General features: G+C 45.2%; 1 protein-coding gene across 1 annotated transcript; it reads right to left on the reverse strand.

Annotated features, from left to right (window-relative positions):
• Positions 1 to 2,932: 2,932 nt before the first annotated feature.
• LOC100918431 lies at positions 2,933 to 9,850 on the reverse strand. The gene is made up of 6 exons (XM_003758521.3): positions 9,713 to 9,850; positions 7,843 to 7,950; positions 6,374 to 6,513; positions 6,164 to 6,260; positions 5,577 to 5,701; positions 2,933 to 4,171 (listed from the first exon to the last, which is right to left on the reverse strand). The coding sequence occupies exons 1-6, from the start codon at positions 9,795 to 9,797 to the stop codon at positions 3,995 to 3,997; spliced, it is 732 nt and encodes a 243-aa protein (XP_003758569.1). The 5' UTR covers positions 9,798 to 9,850; the 3' UTR covers positions 2,933 to 3,994.
• Positions 9,851 to 12,521: the final 2,671 nt, after the last annotated feature.

Below are 12,521 nucleotides of genomic sequence, written 5' to 3' on the forward strand. Positions count from 1 at the left end.
AACCAGGAGATCATTACCCATGGCAACAACAAGACTATATGATGATCAATTCTGACGGATGTGGCTCTCTTCAACAATGAGATGATTCAGAGCAGTTCTAACTGTTCGGTGATGAAGAGAGCCATCCACACCCAGAGAAAGGACTGTGGGAACAGAGTGTGGAACACAACAAAGCATTCTCACTCTTTTTATTATTGTTGGCTTGCATTTTGTTTTCTTTCTCTTTTTTCTTCCTTTTTGATCTGATTTTTCTTGTGCAGCATGACAATTGTGGAAATATGTATAGAAGAATTATACATGCTTAACATAAATTGGATTACTTGCTGTCTGGTGGAGTAGATGGAGGGAAGGGAAGGAGAAAAAAATTGGAACACAAGATTTTGCAAGGGTAAATATTGAAATATTGAAAACATATGTTTTTAAGTATTCCTGGGTTTTCCTGACTGCTTTTCTGGTCTTTTTCCTGGACTCGTCCGACCATTCCTTCTTAGTCATCTTTGGGTGGGTGATCACCCACCACCCAAGCTTGGGTTTGTCCTTGACCCTCTTCTTTTTTGCCTTTGCACATTCTGTGATCCTATTAGTTTTCATGGGCTCCATTGCCATCTCTATGCAGAAGATTCCTAGATCTTTTTACAATCCAGCCCTAATTACTCTCCTGAAATTCAATCCCATGTGACTAATAGGCTGATGGACACATTCACTTGGTCCTAAGAGACATCTCAAACTCAGCATATCAAAAATGGAACTCATTCTTTCTCCCTAAATCTGCCTTCCTATTTTTATCGAGGAGACAGACCTCCAGGTTCACAACCTAGAAATTATTCTTCACTTTCCATTTTCATTTTTATATTCATTCATTTACTAAGGTGTTTTTTTTTCAATTCTGCCTTTCTAGTGTCTGCTTGATCAATCCACAGTCATTTATTAAATGCCTGCTATTTAACAAGCACTGCACTAGACCTTGGAGATACAAATTGCAAAGAATGAAACCATATCCACTCAATAAACTTATCTAGTCACTGGCCCTCAGGCCTTAATCACCTTTTATCTGGACTATATTACATCAACCTCCTTTTTGAGATCCTGGCATCTGGTCTCTCCCTCTCCCAATTCACCATTCCCACAGCTGACAAAATAATCTTCCTACTGCACTGATCATGTCACTGGAAAGTTTCAGGAACTTCCAATGACTCCCTAGTGTCTCCCAGATAAAATACAGACTTCCTAATTTGACACTGAAAGCACTTCACAAGCTGACTCCAGCCAACTTTTCTAGACATTACATTTCATGCACTCTATGGTCCAGTCAAGTTGGTCTATCAGCTGTTCTCTCATTTCAGCAATCCTAGCTCTATTTCTGGAATGCCCTCCTTACTTACTTTCCTCTTACAATTCTGAGTTTCCTTTAAAGCCCAGCTCACATATTATCTCCTACAAGAAATCTTTCCAAAATTGTTAAAGGGCTCTCTCCTTCCTCAAATTATCTATTATATATATCAATATACCTATAGATATGCCTATATGTTGATATGTTTTGTTCCTTGATTAAAATATATTATTATTCCCATTTCGTGTCTGAGAAGATGACAGTCATGAGCAGAAGAGGAACTTGAGCTAAATGCTTTTGACTCTACTAAGACCAATGCTAGCTCTTTTTAAAATTAAATTTTAGTTTTGAAAACAACAAAAATCCATTTTTGCTCCCTTCCACATCCCTTGCTACAACTGAAAAAAAAGAAAAAGACAAAGACAAAGAAAACCCTTGTAACAAATATACCTTGCAAAGCAAAACAAATTACTGTACTGTCCATGTCCAAAAAGTCTGTCTCAGTCAGCACCAAATGCAGATTGCAGACTGTCTCTGTCAGGAACGGGGTCCCATGTTTCATCATGTAGCTTTCTAGAATCATCATCATTGAAGTCGAGAAAGATGAAAACAGAGAGTCCAGCAAAAAAGATCACTGATGACTTTAGAGAAGGCAATTTCAGTTGAGTGACAAGGTCAGAAGCTAGACCTCAAAGGGTTGGAAATGGGAGAAAGAAAAAATGGATGTAACAAATGAGTTGAGAAGCAAGTTAGAGGAGAGAAAGTAGGAACAGTGAAAAGCACAAATTTCAAGGAATTTGGCAGAGAGATATCGGACAATAACACGAGGGGATGGGACAGTCTAGTGATGGCTTCTCTTAAGGATGGGGAGACACGAGTGCATGTCAGCAGCAGAGATTGCTAGATCAGAGAGAAATGATTGTTCAGGTAACTATTAGAAAGGAAAAGAAAGGACGAGGCACAGAATGCATGTAAATGAGTCAGTCTTGAAGTTCTTCATCAGAGGCTGGAGTAAGAGGAGAGAATTGGGAGAGGGGTGATGTCCAGGGATTATTCAATATAGAAAAGGGAAGAAGACGCTCAAGGCAGAGGGCTTTTATTTTCTCAATAAAGCAAGAGGCCAGATGTTCAGTTGAGTATTAGAAGGAAGAAAAGAGAAGGTATGGGATGGTTACTCTAGGGGACAATCAGAGAGAAATAGAATATAGCCTTGCTGTAGCTGAGAGTTGAGATCTAAAAAAGAAATGTGCAGTGGATCTGGTCACCATGGTTACACATGGCTTATCCATCTCTATTCTTGAGCATTTCAGGGGACAGGAAAATATTGGAAAGTTCCATTGTGACCTTGGCAAAATTCAAGGTCATCATTTTTGAAAACCGTGATTTGTTGTGAGAATCAAATGAGCTGACATGTGACACTAAAAGCATTACACTAAATTAAGGTTACCATTAGCAGATCTCCTATTCCTTCTGTTAAACTATCCCATGTGCCTGCAAAGTTAGGTTTATTCTATGTTCATTTATGTATGTTTTCCCCCAAATGTAAGCTCCTTGAGTACTGACTCACGGTTTTTTATTTGTATTCTCAGCACCTCGGACAGTGCCCAGTACATACTATGTGCCTGATAAATGTCCGTTTTATTATATTTCCTTTTTTATGCCCTCTCCAGAGGTAAAATTCAGAAGCATCTACCCCAAAGAATCCTCAGTCAAGGATCGGAGGCAACTTGGAATCCATACAAATTTTATTAAAAGAGAACAAAGTGATTGGGAGAAATATTAGACATCTAGAAGGTGAGGGGTAGGTTGGTGATATTATCTATCCCTAGCCTGGGGAAATACATCAGAGAAGTTGTCACTGGAAATGGCCCAGCCAAGAATCAGACCAGGCTGGTTAAGTATTCTAGGTCATAGAAGGCATTGAGAGTAGAAGAGGGGAGGATGGAGGGATGGGGTTGGGAAGGTGAATGGTTCTAGATAAGGATGCCTTTCCAGGGGCTGATGGTGTGGGGAATCATTCTCTGAGTTTCTCATCTTTTCAGTTGCTCTAACCCTGTCTCTCTGACCTCTGACTCCTTGGGATAGGAGTCAGGAAGAGGGGCTAATGCTCAGATGGCTGCAAATGCTACTTCTTAGGAAATGCCCTGGTACTGTGTGAGTCCGGAGTAAGTTGGGGGACAAACCCCAGGCTTGTTTCTAGGTTCCTTCCTGTCCTCCTATCCCCACCCTCCCAGAAATTCCCTGGAGTCTCCATGAGTTCCAGACCCAAATGGCTGGGGACTTGAGAGTTAGCTACTTCCACTGTGCATTCTCTCTTACCAAGAGCCAGGCCTGAAGCACCCGAGCCTCCCTCCCACACAGCCCAGGGCAATGGGCTTCAGGAATGGTAACGTCCTCCATTGCCGCAGCTCTAGCCCTTTCCTGGGGTAGCAAGGTTCTGTGCTCCTGTGAGAGTCATTCAGCTTCTTATCCCCCTCCAGGATTAAGGGCAGTCCTCACCTGGGGCCCCACCTGGAAGGGCTTTGGGTAATAAAAGGAAGTGATACAGGAAACAGGAGGTTCATGACAGGGATGACCTAGGCTAAGGGGGCTTTTTCAACCCTTGCAAGCTCCATTGAGAGGAGGAATGGGTGGGGGTGCAGGTTTCCTGGGAGAAGGGAGGGGTCACAGCTTCCCCTCTGAGGTCAAGACCTGAAGATCAGCAGGGGAGTCTACACACAGCACAGTGTGCGAGACGGCAAGCTTCTCCACCAGGGAGGCCACGGCCTGGCCCACCTCCAGGTGGCTGACGTAGCCAGGAGCCAGCGCTTCGGGGAGTGCAACCCCCATGTTGATCTTCACCTGGAGGGTGGGAGGAAAAAGACATCATCGGCCTCTCTCTTCCCCATTTAGAACACAGTTCGATGGAAGATGGGGGGTTGGCCCATTTAAGGCTCAACTCAAGTATATCCTCCTATAAGAAGCTCCTCTCCAGGAAGCCTCCTCCATCCCTATTCTCTTTCGACTTTCCTGCATCTATATCTATATCTATCTATCTATCTATAGATATAGATACACACAACACACACACACACACATAGCCTTCCTCCCTTCCAAAGAAAGAGACAGCTTTTTAGGTTCCTGGTATCTGTCACTAAGCATTTATTAACTACTTAGTGGTTTAAACTAACATGGGAAAGAACTGTCCTCTCCTGAATATCTGCGGGAACCTCTGGCCAGGTCTTCTTACCTTGATTCTTGCCCCTCCAATCTTCCCTTCAAACCAACTGTCAGACTGACTTTTCTCATGTATGCAATGGGTCACATATGTTTTAAAATCTCTTATCGCCTTCTGAATAAAGATCAAAATGCTTTTCCTGATCTTACAAGTCTCTACAATTCCAGGCATATTTAATATTATTTCTTTATGTGTCTGCTCCATACAGACTAGACAATATATCAATATATTCTGTCAGTTAACAAACAACTATTAAATATCTACTCTGTGACAGGCACTGCGTTCCATGCTATCCCCTATGTTTAAACCTTCCCTTCTTCAAATGCTAAATGGCTGTAGGTCATTTAATCCTGTTTGCCTCAGTTTCCCCATCAGGAAAATGAGTTGGAGAAGGGAATGGCAAACCACGCCAATATCTCTGCCAAGAAAACACCAAATGGGATTAGAGAGTCTGACATGACACAATGACGAAACATTAATACACTAGAATAAAGCCATCGAGCCATTGGCCCCGAGGTAAGAAATGTGGAGAGCAATGATATTATCATATCACCTGTACTTCCTGGTGTCTTGGATGAATTCTTACCCCCCCACACACACACACACACACACACACTGGGCCTCCATAACACATGTACCAATAATTGCCCCAGGCACAAAAGTCACTCATAGCTCTGCAAATTCATCCTAATTTTACAAAATCCAACCCAAATGCCACTTTCTCTATGAAGTATTCCCTGATTCTCCAGTCAGTAAAGATCTTTTCCTCCTTACATCTTACATAACAGCTCACAGATAGTGTTTGTATTACAGCCAGCTGCATCCCTCTTCTAGACCCCAAACCCAGGGAAGCAGGGGCTGTGTCTTACCTAAAATCTTCCTGTGTCTTCCAGAGCTAGCCCAGGGGAGCTGACTTGAATACTGATATTTTTGGGTTAGTTAGACTTGTAGTTTTCCTCCTCCCTGCCCTCCACCTCAGATGCCTGATACACACCCTCATCCATAGACCTTTCCCCTAGGACCCCTTACCTCATTCAGCTTACAGGGTACATCAGGGTATTCCTCACGCACCACCTTGCTGAAGGATAGAGCCCCTGAGGCCCCCAGGGTCAGGAAGCCTGTGCCTGGCCTGAGCAAATGATCTCCTGCCCCACCTAGAAGACAGTAGAAAGGTGGGATAGAAGCTGGGCATATGTTCTCCTGTCCCCTTAGAAGAGGGTGGAAAGGTGGGATAGAAGCTGGGCAAATGTTCTCCTGTCCTCTTAGAAGAGGGTGGAAAGGTGGGATAGAAGCTGGGCAAATGTTCTCCTGTCCTCTTAGAAGAGGGTGGAAAGGGGATAGAAGCTGCCCTCCCCCCAGAAGAGAGTGGAAAGCTGGGCAAATGTTCTCCTAGCCCCCCTAGAATTCAGTAGAAAGGTGGTATAGAAGCTGGGCAAATGCTCTCCTGTCCCCCTAGAAGAGAGTGGAAAGGCGGAATAGAAGCAGGGCATCGAGCTGTGAGGTGAGACAAAAGGGGATTATGTTGCCAGGGCTCCCCCAACCCCCAGGGGACCCCAGAATAGCACCGACCTGTTGGTCACCTTGCTTATTGCTCAGTCCCAGGGTCAGAGCCTCACCTGTGATAAAGGTGTATGAGCCCCTTGGGTTCTCCCAGACCAGGGGAAAGAAGGCTTTCCAGGCAGTGAAGGTACTCAGGAGCAAGGTCTCCAGGACCTAAGCAGGAGGGAGCTTTTTTCTTAGCTACAGTTCTCCCTGACTTTCCCTCTCTCCCTCCCCCACTGCTATCCTCTTCCCTTCTTCCTCCCTTGCCCCACCGCCCGTCATACCCACTGTAGCTCCTTCAGGCTCTGAGTGTGGGGTGCTCCCCCTTGCCACCAGCTGAAACCCAAAGAGGAGACCACATCAGTGACCTTCCTGCCTCCTTCCAGCAGGGACACTTTTGCTGCTTCTGCTCCATCCTCGGTGCCTGAAGAGGGAAAGGAAGCCGGGGTGGGGGTAAGAGACTGAAGCTCCCTCCTCTCTGTCCTGTCTTGGAGAAAGCTACTGAAAAGTTCTCTGAAATCAGCCACATTTCTCTAGGAGTGAGAGGGTCAGGGTACCTAAGGGAAGGAGTATTCTTCGTTTGTCATTCCTGGATCATCCTAGTCCCAGATGGCTCTTAGGAACTGCCAGAAATCAGGGAGCCCCAGAACAGCTGGGCTGTAACATAGTGTTTACCCTCTGGAGTCAGAGGACCAGGATTCAAACCCCATTTCCAACACTTACTATCCCTGTGATTTGGGCCAAATGTTTAATCTTTTTGGGCTTCGATTTCTGCAAGAAAATCTGCAAGAAAGAATTCTGGACCTCTCCTCAGGGGCCTGGCCACTGGATATGATTCCCTTCTGGGTACTTTATACTCTTTACAAACTGAATGACTTTTCCCTTTCTGTCAGCCAACAGGTATTTATTAAACACTTACTGTTTGCAGGGAAGTTCCCAACTTCAAATGCTATAAATGTAGCTGTAATTAAGATGGGATCATCAGGGCTTTGTCCCAAAGGTAGAAAATGTAGAAAACACAGACGATAATATCATCAGTACTTCCTAGTGTCTCAGAGTATATCCATACCCCCCTGCTCATGGCCATGCAGGTAATGTCAGAAATGAAAAATGAACTCGTCTTCTGATACCAAATCCAACACTTTCCACTGCTATGCCTTCAGAGCAAAAGTTCTTAATTTTCAGTCGGTGAACTTTAAAAAAATTTAAAATAATATTTTCTTTTTCCCCAGTTAAATATTTAAAAAATCTTCCTTTTTTTCACATTTAAATTTTACTTTTTTTAGGTTTCAGTTTCAATTTCTATCCCTCCAACAGTTTGGCAGAAAAAAAAATTGACAAATGTATTTTAATAGAATTTGTTTCTTTTATAAAACTGTGTATTTTAATTTGTGCATTTAAAAACATTATTTTGAGGAAGGGTCCAGGCTTTACCAGCCTAATTAAAGAGTCCAGCAAAGATTAAAAGCCCTACTTTAGGGTACTATTTCATTTCTTCTTTTCAGTATTAATGTATGAATCTCTGATTGAAGCTGCTGGATTTAATTCAGGGAGTTCAGGGACAAGTTCTCACCTTTCTTTCCCCTCAGCCTTCAGCTTTAGTTCTTGCCAGCTCCTCCCTGTTCATTTCTCCCCAGAACACATGAAGAGTTCACATTTGCCTCTTGATGCAAGACCAAGACCCAGCCCCACTGCCAGGGGCACTCCCAGAACCCCTGTCGCACCCCACCCTAGAGCAGAGCTGGTGACTCACCAACATCCCCGACCACAGTGAACAGGCGACTGTGGGCTTCTGCTGGTAGGAAGTTCCGAAGCTTCTCCAGGCGTGTGGCATCCCGGGAAATGACAGCAACTTGGAACCCTATGGAGGTGGAGGAAGGTCAGGAGGTAGAAACTGGAATCTACAGGATGGGATCCCACTGGCCAAAAGTGTGGCCAGGAGAATCTCTGTCAAAGCTGGTCCTGTATGTGGAGGCAAATGAATCCCAGAAATTTAGAATTAGGAGCCCCAGAAGCCATCTAATCCAAGTAACAGGAGAGAGTAGAATTAGAGGAAACCAGAGTTCAAATCTCAACTGTCACTTCCTTTAATTTTAGACAAGGTTTCCCCTACTTGGGCTTTGATTTTCTCATCTCTAAAATGAGAGAGCTGATAGATGAAGATAATGGAATAATATTATTGTTCTATAAAAATTGATGAACAAGCTGATTTTAGAAAGGCCTGGAAAGATTTACACAAAGTAACACTGAATGAAACAAGCAGAACCAGGAATGTATTGTACACAATGATAGCAAATTTATGCTATGATCAACTATGAAAGACTTGGGTTTTCAGTGATGCAAAAGCAATCCCAATAGACTTTGGACAGAAAATGCCATCTGCAGCCAGAAAAAGAACTATAGAGATTGAATATAAATCAACACATTTCACTTCTTTTTTTCTGTTTTTTTCTCTCCCATGGTTTTTCCTTTTTGCTTTGATTTTTCTCTCCCAACATGATTCATAAAGCAATGTGTATTAAAAACAAATAATTTTTTAAAAAAAATTTAAAACAAATAAAATGAAAGAGCTGGAAGACATAAAAGTCAGAGGAAACCAGGGTTCAAATATCAGCTCTACTAGTTCCTTCAATTTCCTCATTTCTAACAGGAGAGAGCTACAAGACCCAGAGTTGCTTCACCTTTTTTTTTGTTCCATGGACCCTTTTGGGGCTTAGGAAGCCCATGGAATTCTCAGAATGATAAATATTTCTAAAATTCATAATTGTTAAATTGTTGGATTTCACTTAAATATTGGTAAAAATGAACTTTTTTTTTTCACCCAAGTTCATGCACCCCTTGAAATATATGCATGGATTCCAGTTAAGAATCCCTGGATTGGATACTTTCTATTTGAATTTTCTAGGACTATAACCATTTCATTTTATGGACTAACTGATGTCCAGATTTAAATAGTCTGACCCAGAGTGATCCAGATAAGGAGTGTGGGAGATGGGGATTGGGAGGATTGGAACCCTGGATCCAGTTCTGCCTGCTCCTGGGATCTATAACTGGCATTTTCTCCCACTAGGCTTCTGGCCATTTCTCATCCCCAGCTCTGCATATCCTTTCCCCTACAAGTGAAGTGCACTGGAAAAAGAAGGCTTTAGGAAAAAAAAAAAAAAAAAAAAAAAGCAGCACTTAATCAGATTCATTGTCCAGCCGCCTTTACGGAATTCCCGGGGCTGGATTGGAACGAAAAATATGGGTTTAACTCCTTCCCAGGTGGCTGGGAGAGTATCCTTCTAGGATCTTGGGGAGTGAGACAGGACTTAGATCCCCAAGGTAAGACACCGGCAAGGTCGAGTGGAAAGCACATTGGCTTTGGATTTATAGTCAAAGGACCTCGGTTCAGAACTCGACTTTGCTACTTCCTACTCGTGTGACCTCTTTGGGTCTCAGTATCCCCTTTTGTAAAATGGCAACTTGACCTCAGGTTCCTTCTGGTTCTAAATCCTAGGACCCAGGCTTCCTCAATCTGGGATTTCCTAACACTCCCACCCAGTAGCCAGCCTGTGGCTTCGAGCTCCCACCCACTTGGGGGCCATGATCCCCCCCGTCACACTCCCCCCGAAGTCCCTCACCCTTCTCCAGGAGCGACTTCACAATCCCAGAGCCCACGGTCCCAGCTCCTCCCAGCACGAGGACCAGGCGCTCAGAAGGGGACATGCTGCCCGGAGGATGCCCCGCAGACGAAGCGAAGGCTGGACCGGGAGAGAATCTTAAGTGGAGGAGGTTCCTTGGCGGTCTCGCCCTCGGAGGCCGTCGCTGGCCAATCCCTCAGCACTCTGTAGGAATTGGTTCCGCCCCCTGGGATGCCAGCCAAGCCCCGAATCTCGCCAGCCAATTTCCTAGATCTATTATGTAGTGGGTCCGGGACGTGGAACTAACTGCAAAGGAGTTTGCAAATGATAGGCTCTAACTCTCAGCTTACGGAGAGGGCAAGAAAATTGCCCCGAATCCCAGGTCGGCTGTTCCAATCCATCCCACAACAATTATTTCCCTCTCCAACAACAGCTGGCATCTATGTAATGCTTGAAAAAGCTTTAGCAAAGCGCTTTCTATGATATCTCATTTGATTTTCACAACCATCTTGGAGGTATTTTTATTATCTCCATTTTACAAATGAAGAAACTGAGGTTTAAAGGACAGAATTTCAGGCCAGTTCCAATGGTCTTGAGATGAAGAAAGCCATCTGCACCCAGAGAGAGGACAGTGGGAACTGGGTGTGGATCTCAACATAGCATTTTCACTCTTCTTCTTGTTGTTTGCTTGCATTTTGTTTTCTTTCTCACTTTTTCCCTTTTTGATCTGATTTTTCTTGTGCAACATGATATTTGGGGAAATATGTATAGAAGAATTGCACACGTTTAACATAGATTACTTGCCATTTAGGGGAGGGGGTGGAGGGAAAGGAGGGAAAATTTTTGTTAGAGTGAATGTTGAAAATTATCCATGAATATATTTTGAAAATAAAAAGCTTTAATTTAAAAAAAAATAAGGGGCACTGAATTTGAACTCAGGTCTTGCTGGCTTTCAGGTCTTTCCCATGCACTGAGCTACCTACTTGTCTCACCAAACTTCTTCAACAAGTGGTCATCCATCAAATAATAGTTGTCGTTGTTCAGCCGTCTTCAACGCCTTGTTTTCTTGGCAAAAACACTGGAGCGATTTGCCATTTCCTTCTCCAGCCCATTTTACAGATAAGAAAATTGAGGCAAACAGGGTTAAGTGACTTGCCCAGGATCAAAAAGCTAATAAATGTCTGGGACTGTATTTGAACTACTGAAGAGCACTCTGTCCAGTGAGTCATCTAGTTGTTAATAATAATAATAGTAGTAGCTAGCATTTATAAAAGGAATTATTATATGACAGGTACTGTGCTAAACACTTTACAAACATTCTATCATTTGATCCTCACAACCACGCCTGCTTTACATTTGAGGAAACTGAGGCAGAAAGAGATTAAATGACTTGCTCAGAGTCACCCACTTACTTCATGAATTCAGGTCTTGCTGCCTTTGGGTAGCTCGGTGGCAAAGGGATAGAATTCCGGGCCTGAGTCCTGAGTCCGGTAACTTGCTGGCATCTGGTCCTTGGCTCTATCCACTGACGGGCCTGGCTGCCTTCGTGTCTTTGGGAATGAGGGATTTTTTTTCTGCCCACTAAGCCTAAGAACAACCTTTCTACAGTTTCTGCCCCCGATTTTGCTTTGCTGTGGAGTCTGGCATCAAACCCTCTCGTTTTACCTCCAAACTCCGGTGCTTTCTATATCCCATTGGCTTTCTTTTTTTCCCAGAGCCCACTGTAGGAAAAAAAAAAAAAAAGGTGAAGTTTCTACTGGCCACTGCCCACCTCCAAGCCCTGCTTAAGTCTCATTCCTCCACGGAGCCTTCCAAGGGTTGGCAGTGCCCTCTGCGGAGCCTGTTTGGGATCCTGAGAAAAGGCAGTCGGGTTTGGATGGCTCTGATTTGTGGCATGACCTTGGGCAAACTTTAGGTCTCCTACGGTTCTGGGGCAAATACCTCCCTCAGTCTGGCCTTTAGGTCTCCTACGGTTCTGCCCTTTGATGGTTCTGGGCCGCTGGCAGGATGGGCGGGTCGGAGACCAGCTTTCACCCCCCGGGGAGCAAGCTCCAGCCTCGGGTGGCCCGGTATTGCCACCTAGCGTTCCAGAGAGGTTGTGTGTCTGCGGGGGCATTGCGGGAAGGGGGCATTGAGATGGGGAGAGGAGGGAAGGGGCAGACGGCCCCCGGCTCCATCGCTGCCCCCCACAGGGAGACCGATTTCACGTGGTTAGAACTAGAAGGAATCCGGCGTGAGGGCTCACGGCAGAGTCGGGGCGAGGCTGGGACGGGAGCCCAGATTTCTGGCCTCAGTGTCAGTGATCTGTGCCTCGGGCGCCCTGATGGAGAGCATCCCAAAGAGCGGGGCGCTTTGGGCAGAGCGCGCGTTTTCCCGGCGCTTTCGGGCCGCCGCCGGACCCAGGGGAGTTCCCCCCCGCCCCCTGAGTCGTGAGTTACAGATCGCAGTGTTTCCAGGTCCTCTGACTCATGGGCCCCGCAGCTCCGTGAGCCTGCGAGCAGGAGGCACGACCCTCACATTGCAGGGGAGGAAACGGGACTCGGCTGCTGTCAGACAGCTAGCCCGACCCTCGGACCCCGAATCTGGGTGCTGCAGCGACTCCCGAGGGGGTGATGAATGGAAGCGTCCCCCCTGTCTCTTTCGCTTCCTGTTCCCAGGTGGGGATCCCCTCCCCTTTGCACCCGCGCCCTCCACCCACCCGCCTTCCATTCTCTGTAGAAACCCCTTCTCTGTAGGAGCTCCTTGGGTCCGGCAAGGACACAGTTAAACTTCAATATGGGGCGGAGAAGGGGGGGCGGAACCCCAAACC

The sequence above is a fragment of the Sarcophilus harrisii genome, chromosome 2 (assembly GCF_902635505.1).
Source record: "Sarcophilus harrisii chromosome 2, mSarHar1.11, whole genome shotgun sequence".
NCBI classification, from domain to species: domain Eukaryota; kingdom Metazoa; phylum Chordata; class Mammalia; order Dasyuromorphia; family Dasyuridae; genus Sarcophilus; species Sarcophilus harrisii.

What these genes read in the sequence shown, in the direction of transcription:
- LOC100918431 (XM_003758521.3), bottom strand. Translation starts at nt 9,797, where the DNA reads ATGTCCCCTTCTGAGCGCCTGGTCCTCGTGCTGGGAGGAGCTGGGACC. An exon ending in GAAGTCGCTCCTGGAGAAGG is followed by an intron (nt 7,951 to 9,712) that starts GTGAGGGACTTC and finishes CCACCTCCATAG; the next exon opens with GGTTCCAAGTTGCTGTCATT. An exon ending in CTCATACACCTTTATCACAG is followed by an intron (nt 5,702 to 6,163) that starts GTGAGGCTCTGA and finishes ACTGTCTTCTAG; the next exon opens with GTGGGGCAGGAGATCATTTG.